The sequence below is a fragment of the Lissotriton vulgaris genome, chromosome 1_1, assembly GCF_964263255.1.
Source record: "Lissotriton vulgaris chromosome 1_1, aLisVul1.2, whole genome shotgun sequence".
Classification (NCBI taxonomy): Eukaryota; Metazoa; Chordata; class Amphibia; order Caudata; family Salamandridae; genus Lissotriton; species Lissotriton vulgaris.
In genome coordinates this window covers 37,932,995-37,949,391 of record NC_141685.1, presented here as the reverse complement: position 1 = coordinate 37,949,391, position 16,397 = coordinate 37,932,995, and the positions used below count along the sequence as shown (strand labels likewise).

At 49.9% G+C, this 16,397-nt stretch overlaps 1 protein-coding gene across 1 annotated transcript in view; it reads right to left on the bottom strand.

Annotated features, from left to right (window-relative positions):
* The window catches only part of LOC147737098 (uncharacterized), a 249,972-nt gene extending 233,824 nt beyond the window's left edge, over window positions 1-16,148 (bottom strand). The window contains 1 exon segment of the mRNA XM_086922826.1: window positions 15,708-16,148. Coding sequence (XP_086778952.1) covers window positions 15,708-16,148 — 441 coding nt within the window.
* Window positions 16,149-16,397: the final 249 nt, after the last annotated feature.

The following is a 16,397-nucleotide window of genomic DNA, read 5'->3' as shown; positions in this document are numbered from 1 at the left end:
GCGGTGCTAAGGCGCTGCTGGTGCTGCTCATGCGGTGGCTGCTGCAGGGCACAGAGGGCACAGAGGAGCCTTGGCCTGACACCTGATTTATGTCAAAAATGTGTTTATTAATTTTTTTTTCCACAGGCAAAAATTACATCATCACTTGGTCCCACGCAGGGGATCAGAAAGCCTCAACAGAATTATAACAGGTGGACAAAGTGCATTGATCAATATAAATCAGCTCCTCCTCTTATTAGATAAGCCAAATGAAAGATACAGCTTCTAAATGCCCCGGAGCTTAGAGAGAAAGATAAAAAAGAAAAAAAAGATCATGCAACTTTGCTAAGCCAGCAGATAGGTCTAAAGAAAACTCAACGGCCTTCTGTAACGGTAATTTCTCCAGGTTGCTCCACCGAGGTGTTGTATGCGGAATAGCCAAAAAGTGTGGACAAACTCATCCTAACATGGGATAAGTAATTATGAATCTAACAAGAAACAAAGAAAAAAAACGAATAAAAAAACCACTTCCGGGCGTGGCTACCGGCCGAGAAAGATGGCCGCGTTCCAGCAGAGCTCCGTGACTGCAGGGCACCTTCCTCGACAATCCGCACAATAATCCTGACTTCAGCAGGCGCTGCTACGGCTGTATAAAAACGGGAGATCTTCTGGTTCCCGGTGAAGCAATCCGCTACTCCAGACTCCTAAAACTCAAGCGGCTACGAGACAGTGCAACCGAGGCCTAACAGCACTACGGAAGCCGGGGACTAAAGTTTCACGGCGGCCCGGCATACAGATGACCCGACAAGAACTGCTCCTGAACACAGAATAAAGACGGCGAAAACCAAAACGGACGCGGCTGCGCGCACAGGACATCCTCGGACTACAAGGTACTGGCGACTGCTAGAGGAGGCAGCGAGGGGGCTCTGAGTGAAAACCCGATGTTACCGGGCAGGGACTGGGGACGCCGCAGTACGGCAGCACAAAATGGCGGCACAAAATGGCGGCTTAATCCTGGAACCACCGGCCTCTCTGTTACCGCCGCTGAGCATACCAGCCTGCTCACCTGCCCCACACGAAGCACTAGCTGCAAATCAGTGACACCAGCAGGCATTTTAAGGGGCATACCCTAGATAGCACTGTGAGAAGACAACCGGCGCAGTCTCACGAGCTCAGCGGGGGCTATAGGGAGCAGTTCCAAGGCTGAAAGACAGGAGCTGGAGGTACCACAGGCCGCTGGTCCTACACAGCGGACCAGCCCAGCGCAGCGCAGGCCCACACGCATTCCCGGAGTCACCAAGGAACACACTGTACAACACATCGAGGAACAGTTGACAAACAGGGCTCTTCTCCTGTCCTCACGAATTTTTGGGTGCGTGTCCACTGCGATCAAGTACCATGACGGGCAAGGGGCCCAAGGTGCAACAGCCTCCGCGCTTGGAAAAATATGCCTATGTAAAAGAACCCCAGAATGGTCACTCGAAAGCAAAGCGCCACGCACATCATCCCAGACGACCAACCCGCCTGGTGACGCCGAACAGGTCACCCTGAAAGACGTCATGGCGGCATTGCAGACAATGCAAACTTCAATGGGCACTATCTCCACTGATATCTCCCTGCTAAGGGCGGACTTCTCCAAGTTGTCAGACCGTTTGATTGAGGCGGAAAAAGCTACATCGGGGCTAACTGACGACAGGGCGGCCTTGAAACACAAAGTACAGAAACTGGAAGATGACAATCTGCTATTAAAGGCGAAACTTGACGAACAGGAAGGCCGTTCACGGCGCAACAACGTACGCCTGGTGGGTGTACCGGAAACAACAGGGGGCCTGCGTTGGACCTATTTGTAGAAGACTTGATCCAAACCACGCTGCAACCGAAGGGCCTGTCAAATAATTTCTCAGTGGAACGTACCCACCGGGTGCCAGGGGGGAAACCGAAACCAGGGGCACCACCGCGTCCAATCTTAGCGAGGATCTTCAACTTTCGCGACCGCGATGCCATCCTGCAGACAGCTCGAATGGCTCAAACAGTCAAAATTGACAACGCAGAGGTCACCTTCTATCCAGACTACACGGCAGCGGTGGCACAACAACGACAAAATTTCACGGAAGTGAAAAGGGAACTCCGTTCTAGGGAACTCAAATACTCAATGCTCTTCCCAGCGAAGCTGCGTGTTGACGCGGAGGGAAAAACTTGGTTTTTTGAATCGCCCAAAGATGCGCAAGAATGGTTGGAGGGCTGGCGGCAGACAGAGAAACCCAGGAACCGGGACGCAAGACATAATAACCGATAATGGAAAAGACAGAAGCCCACAACAAACTGCATCACAGAAGCGACGCTATGACTTGGCTTTTTAAGGATTAAGGAACTCACAGGCTGCCACGCTTCACAACAACGCAGTAGGAGACTATGATATGGACACGGCCCGAGATTGGGCGGTGAGCACAAGGTGGTGGGTACTGTTACATTGACCTTCCTTACAATGGGTCGATTAAGGACGCGATACACAGGCAAGTTATGAAGACTCCTACAGGTAGGACCTACCGTGATGTTGGTATCGCTGCATGGACATTGATGGGTGGGAAGGAGGCTATAGCAGTCACGGTAGTCTCACCCTCAAGAACACTACATTTTGTTCTGGGAAGTAAGCACTCTGCTCAGTTGGGGGTGGTGGATGGTTCTGTATCTGCTTGGCAGGGAGGCAGGGTGGGGGGGGGGGATTTTGATAGCGATAGTCTAGTCTAAGTCTAGGATCTGGTAGTACTGAGACCCCCTCCGATTGAGACATGGTTCGCATCAATTGTGTCCAGTAGGGTGCAATTTTCGGGCAGTCCCATATAGTGTGATAGAAGGTCCTTTCCTCACCACAACCCCGCAGGCAGTAAGGATGTGTTATTCGTCTCATCTTATGCAGTGTATGTAAATGTATGTAAATGTATAGGCATTTATATAGCGCACTACTTACCCGTAGGGTCCCAAGGCGCTTCGACCGCTGCGAAACCCTTCCTGGCTTCCCTGAGAGATGGTCCCTTAATGGGTATCTCCAGGGTGAGACCAGGCATCCCCGGCGGTCTGGTGGGGCCGTTAGTGAAGATGAGGCAAGCTAATGCCCAGAGTTGCCGAGTGTGATCGCTGATCAGAGTGGGCACCGAGGCGAGAGAATTAACGAGTCCGCTGACCCTGGTCCAGAAACCTGCCGCGCCGGGAATCGAACCCTGGTCCCGGGCCGTCCTCTGCTCTCGGGTCTGCCGCCTCTAACCAGTGAGATATGATCTATGTAATATGCGTAGTTGTACCAAGCGGAGAAGTGAGGGGATGCCTAATTCTTTCGGGGACGCAATCGCCTCTTGCCACTCCGAATCCTCAATGTTCCCACAATCATGCGTCCACTTCTCCCGCAGGGGCCCCGTTGTGAGATGTAGCTTTTGATGTGGAACCACTGATAGTGTTAAGGTTGAGAGTACCAAGGTTGACGAGAACATGTGGAGGCAAATAAGATCAGTGAGGGACATTTGTCTGAGCTTCCGAACTAGTAATGGAATTAGCAGGAGAGGCAGAAAAGCGTAATCAAATATCCCTGACCAAATCGTCCATAGGCATTGCCTTTGGATGCTGGGTGTGGGAATCTGGATGCAGAGTTTGGGCATTTTGCTTTGTGCAATGTGGCAAACAGATCTATCTGTGGAAAACCTCATTTTTGCACGTAGGGAAGAAGAAGTGGGGATGAAGTTCCCACTCGTGGACTTGCTGCCTGTGTCTGCTGAGCAGGTCTGCATCTGATGGTCTTCTCCTGGGAGGTGTTCTGCTAGGAGATTGATTTTCTGGTGAATCGCCCAATACCAAATGCTTTGTGCAAGGCACGACAGCTGGAGAGAGTGAGTCCCTCCCTGTTTCTGTAGGTAGTACATTGCTGTCATGCTGTCAGTGCACACTAAGACAGTCTTGCCTACGCGTTGGGTTAAAAAAGCTGAGTGCCAGGAACACTGCTAGAAGTTCCAGGTAGTTGATGTGGAGACGTTTGTGTTTGTCCGACCGCAGCCAGTGGACTCTGTAATGTTGAAGATGGGCACCCCAACCGGTTATTGATGTGTCTGTGGAATCGGGTCTATGAAAGGCTGTCCTTTTGCTAAGTTTTGAGGGTTCCACCACTGCAGCGAGCGATGGTTGCGGCGGTCTACCAACACTAGATCAGTTAATAGACCCTGGGCCAGATGTACGACCCTTTCATTTTGAGCCTCGCAATTTGCGACTTATTGTGAGGCGCTAAATGAAATGCACAGTTGTTGTTATTACACTAATTAGCGGTTCCCAATGGGCTTGTAAATTGCGAGGCTCATTAATATTAATGAGCCTCTCGCAATTCCCCAGCTCAGCAGGCCACGGATGGTGGGCTCAACAGACCACCACTTCTGGGACTGCGTTTTAATGAAGCAGCTTTTTTTTTTTAAATGCATCCCGTTTTTCTTAAAGGAAAACGGGATGCATTTAATTTTTAGAAAGTGAAACGTTTTCGTTTCATACTTTAAGGGCAGGCAGTGGTCCCTGGTACCACTGCCTGCTCTTAAAAAATATTTTTAGACACAGTCACAAAGTAAGGGGACCCATTCGAAATTGCAACTGCATTAGTCAAGTCAAGTCAAGTCATAACATTTATATAGCGCACTACATACCCAGAGGGTTTCAAGGCGCTTAGGAAGGGGAGGTGGATTATTTGTCAAATATCCACGTTTTAAGCTGCTTTCTGAACGCTAGGTGATTCTGGGTGAGGCGAAGGTAAGCGGGGAGTGAGTTCCATGTTTTGGCAGCCAGGTATGAGAAGGATCTGCCTCCCATGGTGGTCTTGTTGATGCGAGGTACAGTGGCGAAGGCTTGGCTGGAAGAGCGAAGTTGGCGGGAGGGGGTGTAGAAGGACAGTCGAGAGTTGAGACAATCTGGTCCGATGTCGTAGAGTGATTTGTGTGCGTGGGTAAGCAGTCGGAAAGTAATCCTCTTATTGACGGGTAGCCAGTGGAGGTCTTTAAGGTGACCAGAGATGTGTTCGTTGCGTGGGATGTCTAATATGAGCCTGGCTGAGGCGTTTTGGATTCGTTGTAGTTTCTTCTGGAGTTTAGCGGTGGTACCTGCGTAGAGGGTGTTTCCGTAGTCCAGTCGGCTCGTGACTAGAGCGTGGGTGACTGTTTTCCTTGTTTCGGAGGGGATCCAGCTAAATGTTTTTCTGAGCATGCGAAGAATGTTAAAGCAGGAAGAGGATACGGCGCTGACTTGTCTGTTCATTGAGAGTGATGAATCCAGGATGACGCCAAGGTTCCGAGCGTGGTCTGTCGGGATGGGTGCATTTCCGAGGGCTTCCGGCCACCAGGAGTCGTCCCATGCAGAGGAGGATTTACCTAAGATGAGGACTTCTGTTTTGTCTGAGTTCAGTTTCAGACGGCTTTGTTTCATCCATTCGGAGACTTCTTTCATTCCTTCGTGTAGGTTAGTTTTGGCGGTGCTGGGGTCCTTGGTGAGAGATAGGATCAGTTGAGTGTCATCCGCGTAAGAGATGATGTTGAGGTTGTGTTGGCGGGCGATGGCTGCGAGGGGGCTCATGTATACGTTGAAGAGGGTGGGACTGAGTGAGGATCCTTGTGGTACGCCGCAGATGATTTCAGAGGCCTCGGACTTGAATGGTGGGAGGCGGACTCTCTGGGTTCTTCCGGTGAGGAACGAGGTGATCCAGCTAAATGTTTTTCTGAGCATGCGAAGAATGTTAAAGCAGGAAGAGGATACGGCGCTGACAGTGCCTTTCCTTGGATTCCGATGTTTCTGAGGCGTTGTAGAAGGGTGCTGTGGCAGACTGTGTCGAAGGCTGCAGAGAGGTCGAGGAGGATGAGGGCGACTGTGTCTCCATTGTCCAGTAGAGTTCGAATGTCGTCTGTTGCTGCGATGAGGGCGGTCTCAGTGCTGTGTTTGGCTCGGAAGCCAGATTGTGAGGGGTCGAGTGATTTGTTGGCTTCGAGGAAGGCGGCGAGCTGGTTGTTGACAGCTTTCTCGATGACTTTGGCCGGGAATGGAAGAAGTGAGATGGGGCGGTAGTTTTTGAGTTCGGTGGGGGTCTGCTGTTGGTTTTTTCAGAAGGGCGGTGAGTTCAGCGTGTTTCCAGTCTTCTGGGAAGGTAGCGGAGTTGAAGGAGCAGTTGATGACGTCTCGGAGGTGCGGAGCTATGACGGAGTCTGCTTTGTTGAAGATGTGGTGAGGGCATGGGTCTGTGGGGGATCCAGAGTGGATGGAATTCATCAGGCGGATGGTGTCCTCAGTGGAGATTGGGTTCCAGGCGTTAAGGGAGTTAACGGGGGGAAGATGGTCAGCTGATGGTAGGGTGGGTTGCCTTCCGGGTTGGTTGTCAAAGCTGTTGTGGATGTCAGCAATCTTGTTGTGGAAAAAAAAGGCTAGGGAATCGCAGAGGGTTTGAGAGGGGGTGATGTCGTTGGAGTTGGCCGAGGGGTTGGAAAATTCCTTGACGATGTTGAAAAGTTCCTTGCTGTTGTGGGCGTTGTTGTCAAGTCGATCTTTGAATGCTGTTTTCTTGGCTTTTCGGATCAGTTGGTGGTGAGTACGGATGGCGCTTTTGAAGGCGTCCTTGTTGCTGGTGGATGGGTCTTTTTTCCAGGCCTTTTCAAGGGAGCGGCACAGTTTCTTGGATTTCTTGAGGTCGTCGTTGAACCATGAGGCCTTCTTGAAGCCAAGTTTGTGTTGACGTTTTTTCAGTGGTGCTAAGGTGTCGGCGGTGTTGGATAACCAAAGGGTGAGGTTGGAGGCGGCTTCGTTGGCGTTAGAAGAGAGGGCTGGGGAGGATTGAAGGAGTGATGTGGAGATCTGTTCTGTGGTGATTTTGTTCCAGTTTCTTTGCAGAGTTGGTTGGGGGTGGTTGATGGGTTTCGGCTTGTTGTAGGTGAAGTGAACGCAGCTGTGGTCAGTCCAGAGGAGATCCGTAGTGTGGCTGAAGGAGACATGGTTGCTGGAGGTGAAGATGGGGTCGAGAGTGTGACCTGCGATGTGGGTGGGGGAAGTAACCAGTTGTTTAAGTCCGAGGTTGGCGAGGTTGTCCAAGAGGGTAGCGGTGTTGTGGTCGTTGATCTTTTCAAGGTGGAAGTTGAGGTCTCCCAGAAGGATGTAGTCTTTGGAGGGGAGCGCGTGTGGGGTGATGAAGTCCGTGATGTCTTCACTGAATTTTGCGCGTGGTCCAGGTGGTCTGTAGAGGAGGGTGCCTCTGAGTGTGGTCTTGGGGTCGATGTGGATCTGGAAGTGAAGGTGTTCGGAGTTGGCGAGGTTGGCATCAGAGCTGGTTGAGATGCGGATTGTTTTCTTATGGACGATAGCGATTCCACCTCCTGTATGGTCGGTGCGGTCCTTGCGTGTGATCTTATAGTCATCAGGGATAGCGATGGCGATGTCAGGGGCGGAGGAAGCGTTCATCCATGTTTCCGTTAGGAAGGCGACGTCAGGAGAGATGGTGTCTAGTAGGTTCCAAAGGTCAATGGCGTGCCTGTGGACCGAGCGGGTGTTGAGAAGGATGCATTCTAGGTGATTGGGGTCGGGAATCTGTGGTGTGGTCGTAGCGGAGATGTTGTCGGTGCCGCTAAATTTGCAGGAGAAGCAGGAGAACGGTCCGTGGGTGCGTCCAGGAGCGGCTTGGACGCAGTTGGGGGCGCGACCGGGGTCAAGGGCTAGGAGGGTGGCGGCATCGTAGGTAACGCGGGGGGGCAGGGCAGCGCGAGGGGCAGGGGGTCTGGCGCTGGGCGCGGTCCAGGCGCGGACGGGCGTAGACGGGCTTACCTTTGGCGCACCTTCGGCGTGTCCGAAGCGCGTTGACGCTGCGCGTGGAGACATTGGCCATAAATGGAGGGTGGAGGGGGCGGAGCGTGGGAGGGTCAGCAGATGGGAGGCGGTAGCGGGGAGGAGGGGCAGGGAAAACAACAACAGCAAACAAGATGGAGGTCAGAGGGGAGGCGAGGCAGGGGCAGTAGGTCGCCAGCGAAAATAAATCCAATTATGCACGTTGCTGCCAGGTGGGCCAATACAGTTAAATGCAGTGCAGGGCGGGCGGCGCTATAGTCACAAGCGCTGAGAGCTATGAGATTAAACAAAAGACTGCGCAAATTTGTGAAATGCAGGCGAGCCGATTTTAAACACGGCACTATTTAGTCTAATGCAGGCGATACCACTGAAATAAAGAATGCAGGCGATACCGTGAAGTTGATTCAGCAGTGCGATCCCCAGGAAGATAGCAGCAGTACAGGGAGAGGAGCAAGGAGGGAGCAACCCTCTTGAAAAGGGTGGTAATTTGCGACCGCAATTGTGGTTGCAATACATTCACACATAGCATTGAGAACGCAATTAGGAAGGGACTAACTAACTGTGACTCTCAATTCCTAAATAGCGAGTCGCAAATAAACTGTGACTCGCTATTTTGGAATTGTACATGGCCAACAGTGATTTTGCATGTGCAAACGGGTTCGCAAACCCGTTTGCGCATGCAAAATAACGTCGTACATCTGGTCCCCTGTGACTGATTCCACTGACTTGCTAGACATTGTTGCAGAGGACGCATGTAAGCCTTGCATGAGGTACGATTGCAACGCAGGATGCCATAATTCCCAGCAGTTGCATGAAGACTCTAGCTGGTAATGATTGGTGGGGTTGAAATTGTAATAGTGTGGCCTGGATATTGTGAATCCTGGCTATATTAGGAGTGGCTAGAGCTTTGAGAGTGTTGATGGAAGCACCCAGATAGGATTGCACTTGTGCCGGACACAGGTGAGATTTTTGTGCAATGATTGTAAAACCCAACTGGTTAAGTAGATGTACTATTGTCTGATTGTGTAGCGTCCTTGGTGAGAGGGAGGATGACCTGGATGTGCGTTGGATACTATACTGAGTCCGTACTGTTTGATGATGGTGGCGAGGAGGGCCATGTAGATTTTGAAGAGCGTGGGGCTGAGCGACGATCCTTGTAGGTCCTCGGCAATTGATTTCTGTGGGTTCGGAGAGGAAGGGTGGCAGTCTGATTCTTTGGGTTCAGCCAGTGAGGAAGGAGCAGATCCAGTCAAGGGCGGTTCCCTGTATGCCGGCGTCATAAAGTCTGCCGGTGAGGGTGCAGTGGGAGACGGTGTTGAATGCCGCTCAGAGATCGAGTAGGATCAGAGCTGCAGTGTGCCTTTGGTCGAGGAGGGTGTGGATGTTGTCTACGGCAGCGAGTACAAAAAACAAGACAGCTCAAGACAGTGTTTCCCATGCGGACTCACTAGAAAAACATAGAATATTAACAATTAGCTTGCCAATGGGGATGGCTCCCTCACTAGAAGACTGTACAATTTGAGGTATAGTTTTTGCTGCAGTATATTCAGAGCACATGGTACCCCTTCATTGGCTGTTTTGATAGAAGTGCTTAATCCGATCCAGAATGTACGGGGTAGTACCTGCCCTGGACTTGGGAATAAAACTGATGGGCAATTTTGCAACGATGTCCTCCATAATGTTGATTAACATAAAGAGGGAAGCAACAGCGTTGGCTATATGCCAGCGTTTAAGGATTTGGCTCCTGCATAGCAGGAGCACACATTTCCTATAATTATCGAAGAAACATAAGCTACGCTGGATAGAGATAATTTGAGTGCCAGACCTGGTAAACCACAATGAAGAGGTATTCTGCAAATGATAACTCTAAACAAGCACCTGACTTTTGAACAAAGAAGTAGAAGGAGAATAAGAAAAACAAATATAAAATAAAACTACAGGGTGGGTCTCCTACACAGGAAGCTACTGACAAAAACTACAATCTGCTTAACTGCGGTAACATTAGACCACCTAAGAGGTATCAGGATACTGATACATGTTCATCTCGTTCCTTTCAGGAGTTATCCGAAGAACATTTGGAGAGAGGTGGACGGTCAAAGCCCAGATCGGGGGAGAACGTGAAACCGAAGGATCCCAATGCTCATCTGACTACATCATTAAACAGGTTAAACAAGTTAAACCTTCCAAACCTCAATTCAAAAAGAAGAAAGTAGCTGGACTTACAGTCAGGGATGCCCCGCATATTCAGGACACTGCTTCTGAGCAGGGACTGGGCAGTGACCATGCTAAAAAGCGCAACAGCAGTCACAATAGTTCGCCAGAACCTGATGGATTGTCTAGTAGAAGTAGCGCTGAGTGAGTACATCACCGTTGAGACACCCGATTTATTTTTTATTTATTTTATGACATTTGATTAAGCGCGAACAAATGCCCGTGGGCGTCTCGGCGCTGCAACATCTGCAAATAATTCTCCTGCTGCGTAAAGTGTGTTCCGGTGTTACTGGTTAAACAGCCAGGTCTTTAGCTGTTTACGGAAGGACCAGAGAGTGGGACTGGTCCTGATTGACTGGGGTAAGGTATTCCACAATTTAGGTGCCGAGACCAAGAACCTGCGGTCTCCCCAAGAAACAGTTTTGGTGCGGGGGACCACTAGATCGTTGAGGGTGGTAGATCGAAGCAATCTGGATGGACAATAAGGGATTAATTGTTCTTTGAGAAACAAGGGTCCTTGTTTATGCAGTGCCTTGTATACAATGCAGAGAGTTTTAAACTTAATCCTGCTTCTGATAGGGAGCCAATGAAAGTTTCTGATGGTGTCAGTCGCAGACTTGTATTTAGGGATTCTAGCAAGTAGTCTTGCTGCTGAGTTTTGAACAGTCTACATTTTTTTGATGACCCTGACCTGAGCGTTTGCAAAAAGACCATTACAGTAGTCCAAAGTGGACAGCACTAGAGAGGTCACCAAGGTTTTACCGGCAGTTTCAGGAAGGAAGGGGATGATTTTCTTTATTAAGTAATTTGTGGAAGGCTGAGGAGGCGATTTGGTTGGCATAGGAGACGAAGTTGAGGTGGTCGTCAAAGACAACTCCCAGGTTCCTTACCTTGAGGGCAGGTTTAGGCAGGGTTCCGAAAGCCGTTGGCCACCATGCGGGGGACCAACTTGGAGTAAGTTGTCCAAATATGACAACTTCCGTCTTTTTGGAGTTGAGTTTTAGACAATTGGAGGCCATCCAGTCCCCAATTGCCAACATTCCTTCTTTAAAACTCTCGGCCACCTTGTCGCCGTTGTTTTTGATGGCCAGGACTAACTGCGTGTCATCCGCATATGAGGTTAGGCTCATCCTATGTGCTCGAATGATGTTAGCTAGGTCTGACACATAGATGTTAAAGAGTGTCAGACTCAGGGATGAGCCTTGTGGAACCCCGCATGGCAGAGACAGGTTGGACGATTGGAACGATCCCAGTATAACAGCCTGAGTTCTTTCAGACAGGAAAGATGCCAATAGTTTTTTAGCTGTTTGCTGAATGCCCATTTTTTCGACACGGTCGACCAAGATCGAATGATCGACCGTGTCGAAAGCTGCAGATAAGTCTAGTAGTGCTAGTACTGCTGTTCCTCCCTGATCTCGATAGTTCTAATGTCATCTGCGGCTTTAATCAAGGCGGTCTCAGTGCCATGGAACCTACAGAACCCAAATTGGGTGTTGTCAAGTAGGTGATGTTCTTCTATGAATTCAGATAACTGTGAGTTCATAGCTTTTTCAGCGACTTTTGCCAGAAATGGGAGGCTTGCTATTGGCCGGTAATTTTTCAGTTCGTCCTTATCAAGATGTGTTTTTTTTAATAATGGTTTAAGGAGAGTTTTTTTGAGTGAATCTGGATAGGTTCCTGATCTAAACATGGCATTACAGATTTGGGTAATGGCGGGTATCAGGGAATCCATGATTGGTGGGAGAATTTTGAAGGGGCATGGGTCTAATGCAGAACCAGTTTTGATCGTGGTGATGATATCCGCTATTTGAGCGTCGGTGATGTCTTTGAAGTGAGTACATTTGGGAACAGGGTGTTTGAGGTTAGTGGTACTTGAGGGGGTATTGATATTATCCGAAAAGGCTGAAAAAAATTTTGTTGACCTTTGTAAAGAAGAAAGTGGCCAAGGCATCACAGAGGGATTGAGAGGGAGGTGGGTTTAGATCAGGGGAGTACCCTGCTAGCTACTTGGTAGTATCATAAAGTTCTTTGGAGGAATTCTTGGCTAGCTCTATCCGTTCGCTAAAGTACTTCTTCTTAGCCTCAGTGATCATGGATTTGTATTTGACCAACGTCTCCTTATAGCGAATTTTGTTTTCTTCGCTGTAGGACTTCCGCCAGTGCCTCTCCCTGTTCCTACAGTGTTGTTTCTGGGTCCCTAGGTCTTCGGTAAACCAAGGGGCAGAGGGGGCCGATCTATTTCTGGTCACATGTTTGAGAGGAACCAATGAATTAGTGGCAGTGCCCAGCCAATCCTGGAATTGCTTAGTGGCTGTGTTGGGGTCAGTAGAAAATACAGGCTGGGAATTATCGAGTAAAGTTTTTAGGCTTGAGCTATCTATGTCGTTCCAGGCTTTAAAAGGTTGGTGGCAGGTAATGGGTACTTTGGGTGTAGGTGTTTCATAGATGGTGATTGAGCCCAGAATGTCATTGTGATCCGACCATGTGAGTGGGAGGATGTGAGTTATATGAAAATCCTCCAAATTGGAGAAAATGCCATCCAGAGTGTGACCGCCGTCGTGAGTGGGGGAATTGACCAATAGGGGGAGACCAAGGGTGTTCATGTCCGAGAGAAGGGAGGACGTGTCCCTGTCCTCTAATTTGTCTAAGTGAAAATTAAAGTCACCCAGTACTGTTAGTGATTCTTCAAGTGCAAGAGACTCGAGGATAGAGCTTAAATCAGTGAGGAAATCTGACCATGGTCCTGGTGGTTTGTATACGAGAATCCCTCTGAAATTATTAGAGGGGGATAGATTGATGGCAAATTGCATGGCTTCACAAGAGGATGAGGAGATAGCGAAGGTCCTCACATTAAATGTGTCGCGAGCGATGATGGCTAGTCCTCTCCCTTTTTTGCGCTGTCTATCCTGTCTATGAACCGTGAAGCCTCTTGGGACCGCAATGACTAAGTCTGGGTCAGATGTGCTGTCCATCCATGTCTCAGTCATGAATAATATGTCTAATTTCCGATCCTCTATCAGGTCTGCTATATCCTGTCTATGTTTACCAAGTGAACGGACATTGGTAAGGGCTATCAGTGTGCTCTTAGGGGTATTTTTGTTGCCGGAGAGAATTGTTTTATTTGCCAGAAGAATGGAGGCCTTACAATGGGGGCAGGACTGCATGGATGGACCAGAGATGAATATAGGATCAAGCATTAGGCAGTCATTATGATCGCGTGGGCGCAACTTGTGCAGCATAGTGTTTGAGTATTAGACACGTGGAGCTGGGGCGTCTGGACCAGGGGTAGCGGCCCTGGGCCCGGTCCAGGCGCGGACGGGCGCAGACGGGAAGGCCAGGTGTTTTTATACATGTTAGAGGAGGGTGGGAGGCGTCCAACAACTGGACCGCAACCCTTTCCTCCCAGCAAGATGGCGGCTAAGGTGGATCAAGTCACGGTGTCAGCGCCTGAATCGGCTGCGCCGTGCGAGGAAACGAGGTGTTGGTGCCTTCAGTGCGACGCAAATCTCGCCCCGAAGTACGGATGACTAGGTAATTAAAAATTACAGATTAAAATATCTACAGTTTTTAAAAACGGGAAATTCACGAGTAAACAGGGATAGTACAGAGCGCCCCCGGCTTCCGCCTCAGGGGAGAAATAGCCAAATGCGCTGTAGTTGCTTGATGTGCTTCGCAGCGCTACACTTCCTCTCTCGTTTGAATTCAGGTGGCTGACTGCTCCGCGCTCTCTCACCAGGAGGAAGAGACCCCAGAGGCCATGATGCTCGTACCGATATTAGGTTAAGCGTCCCCCATCTTTTATACAAAATACAACTTCTATTGGAGGGGGAGGTACCTAGAAACATTAATTTTCTCTTTTGGAAGGACTTCACTAAAGGTTAAGAATATTCTTTTGGCTAAAAAGGATTGTCGACCTGATTTCGTAATGGATTGCCTAAACGGAGAAACTGTGATTTTACCTGCCTTTTCCGAGCTTGTTCAATTTTGGAATTTGGAATTGGATTTGTAGAGCGCATAGCTACCCTTGGGCATCCCAGCGCTGAGAGGACCTAGTTTTTCCAGGGGGGAGGGGGACGGTTGGGAAGACAGGGTTTTAAGGGAAGAGCCAAGTTTTTAATTGTTTCCGGAAGGAGAAGAGGTTGTGTTCTCTCCTCATGGCTACTGGAAGGGTGTTCCAGAGCTTTGGCGCGTTGTAGGCGAACAAACGGCCGCCGGATCTTGACTTTTTTATTCTTGGGATGTTGGCAAGGGCAAGTGCGTCAGATCTTAGATTTTTGGTAGACTGGTGGGGCTTCATCAGGGGTCTGAGAATTGGGGGGCCTTTGTCGTGCATAATTTTGTGCGAGATGCATAGTGTCTTTTTTTTTTTTTAAATTTTTGAAAACCTTTATTGTGCATGGATAAAAGAACAAATACGGGCCTACAACCGTCAGGCCGGCCACGATACTTTGACAGCACAAGTGCAAGCATTACAGGTCCCCAGCAGCAATAGTTAAAAGTTCAACAATCAATAAGCACTACACTGGGAAGAATCATGACGCCAGGGAAGAGGAGAATTGAAGGTTAATTTTTTAGGTTTTTTTGCGTTTTCATCATAATATAAGTCAGTGAAGATTAAGAACTAAGAAGATTCGAGTCCACACAATAACTTCACACCATGGGTAAGCGGCGTTGTATCTGAAAACAATAATGGAGGTTAACATCAATGACAATGTGGCGGTGCAAAACAACTGCAAGTCATCACCCATCATTTACGCACCCCACCCAGCGCCGCTCCTACCCTGCCAACCCCAACCCGGACCCAGAATCGAATCAGATGAAAAAAGCGGAGAAAATAGAAAAAAGAAGGCCCATAGAACTAAAAAGTTTCCAAAATACCCCACCCACCCTGCAACATTGTGGAGGCTACGGCCTACCCCCCCCCCCCCCCCCCCCACAGAGTGCCTGTCGCCCTTTAAGAACCCGAAATTTAGACAAGAAAGAAGAGAGAAGAGAAAGGAAAAGGAATAACAGTAACACCTATAATATAGGGAGTAGGAAAGAGTAAATCAACCTAAACTCCCAAAGAAAAGAAGGTGGGGAGGAGCCCACTCGATAGCAGGACACCCGGAGATCCCGGCCCTCCACAGACTCCCACAGCGTAGTTGTCGTCCATTACTAAAGTGTCGGCACAAAATCAATCAGAAGCTCTGACCCCACAACCCACACCGACCCTCCACCTCAATAAACAGGAGCAATCAGAAAACAACCAGCTGGTGTACCCTCAGCCACCCACACCCGGACCCTCGAACCACAGAGGAACACAAAGAATCAGCTTCACCATTTGAGTCCTACAACCCCGACAGTACACTCTACCGCAGATCAGGATAATAATAGCATCTTTAGCCCTGGCCCCTACGATCTGGGGCACCGACGTGGTCAGACTGTACAATGGCCATGGTGGACTGGAGAGATAGTTGAAGCGATCTTAACATAGGACAACGTCGCCCAGCAGAGCATGTCCACATCAAAGTCCTGCAATCCACGATACCAGGAAGGGGGATCCCCTGTCGGTTCAGAGCGTTCGAAGCAGCCAGCCAGAACAAAGCCATCCGCATCAGGGGAGAGTTGCGATCAGTGCCAGCTGAACACAGAGGAAGAACCAAACATGGCGTCCAAGGACAGCTCGCCAGCCACACCTCAAAGTCTCCGTCCACAGGTAGCCGCTCACGGAGATCAAGCCGTGCCGGAGCATCACCAGTCTCCCTCACTGTCAGGATATACGGACACAACTGGGTAGGCTCCCCCTTGTAATAGGGATCAGGATACGGAGAAGCGTCCTGCGGATGGGCACAATCAGAGACAACGGGAGTAGTATGGGGGGCGCAGGCATCCAGGCGAGCCATTAAGTCCCGGGCACTGGCTAGCACTTCAGAGCGGAGAGAGCCCAACGCCCGCATGATGTCGTTCAAACTCACCGGCATTGCAGAGGCGCATCGGGCATCAGATCTCCGATCAATGGGCTCGCAGCAGAGTAGCAGCTCGCGAGGCTGGTCATCACCATCTCTCCCGTCTGGACGGACGTATAGTCCGGGTGCAGGATACGTGCGTTCGTGGAGCACAGGAGCAGCACACGCCATTCCGGCGCCATGCACGGCGCCAACGCAGTAGAAGCAGCAAGGCATCTCGCTGGCAGCAGCCCGGAGGAATCACAGGGGCAAGGAGCACAATGAACCATACGGCATCAACCCTTCCGCCTTCGGAGGGTAGCGAGCCAGCAGCTCCGAGAAGGAATTAGGGCGCAGATACAATGTACCAGTACCGGCTACAACTGTATCAAAGCACAATATCCGTCGAGGCTAAACTGAGCCCCGCAGCATAAAACACGG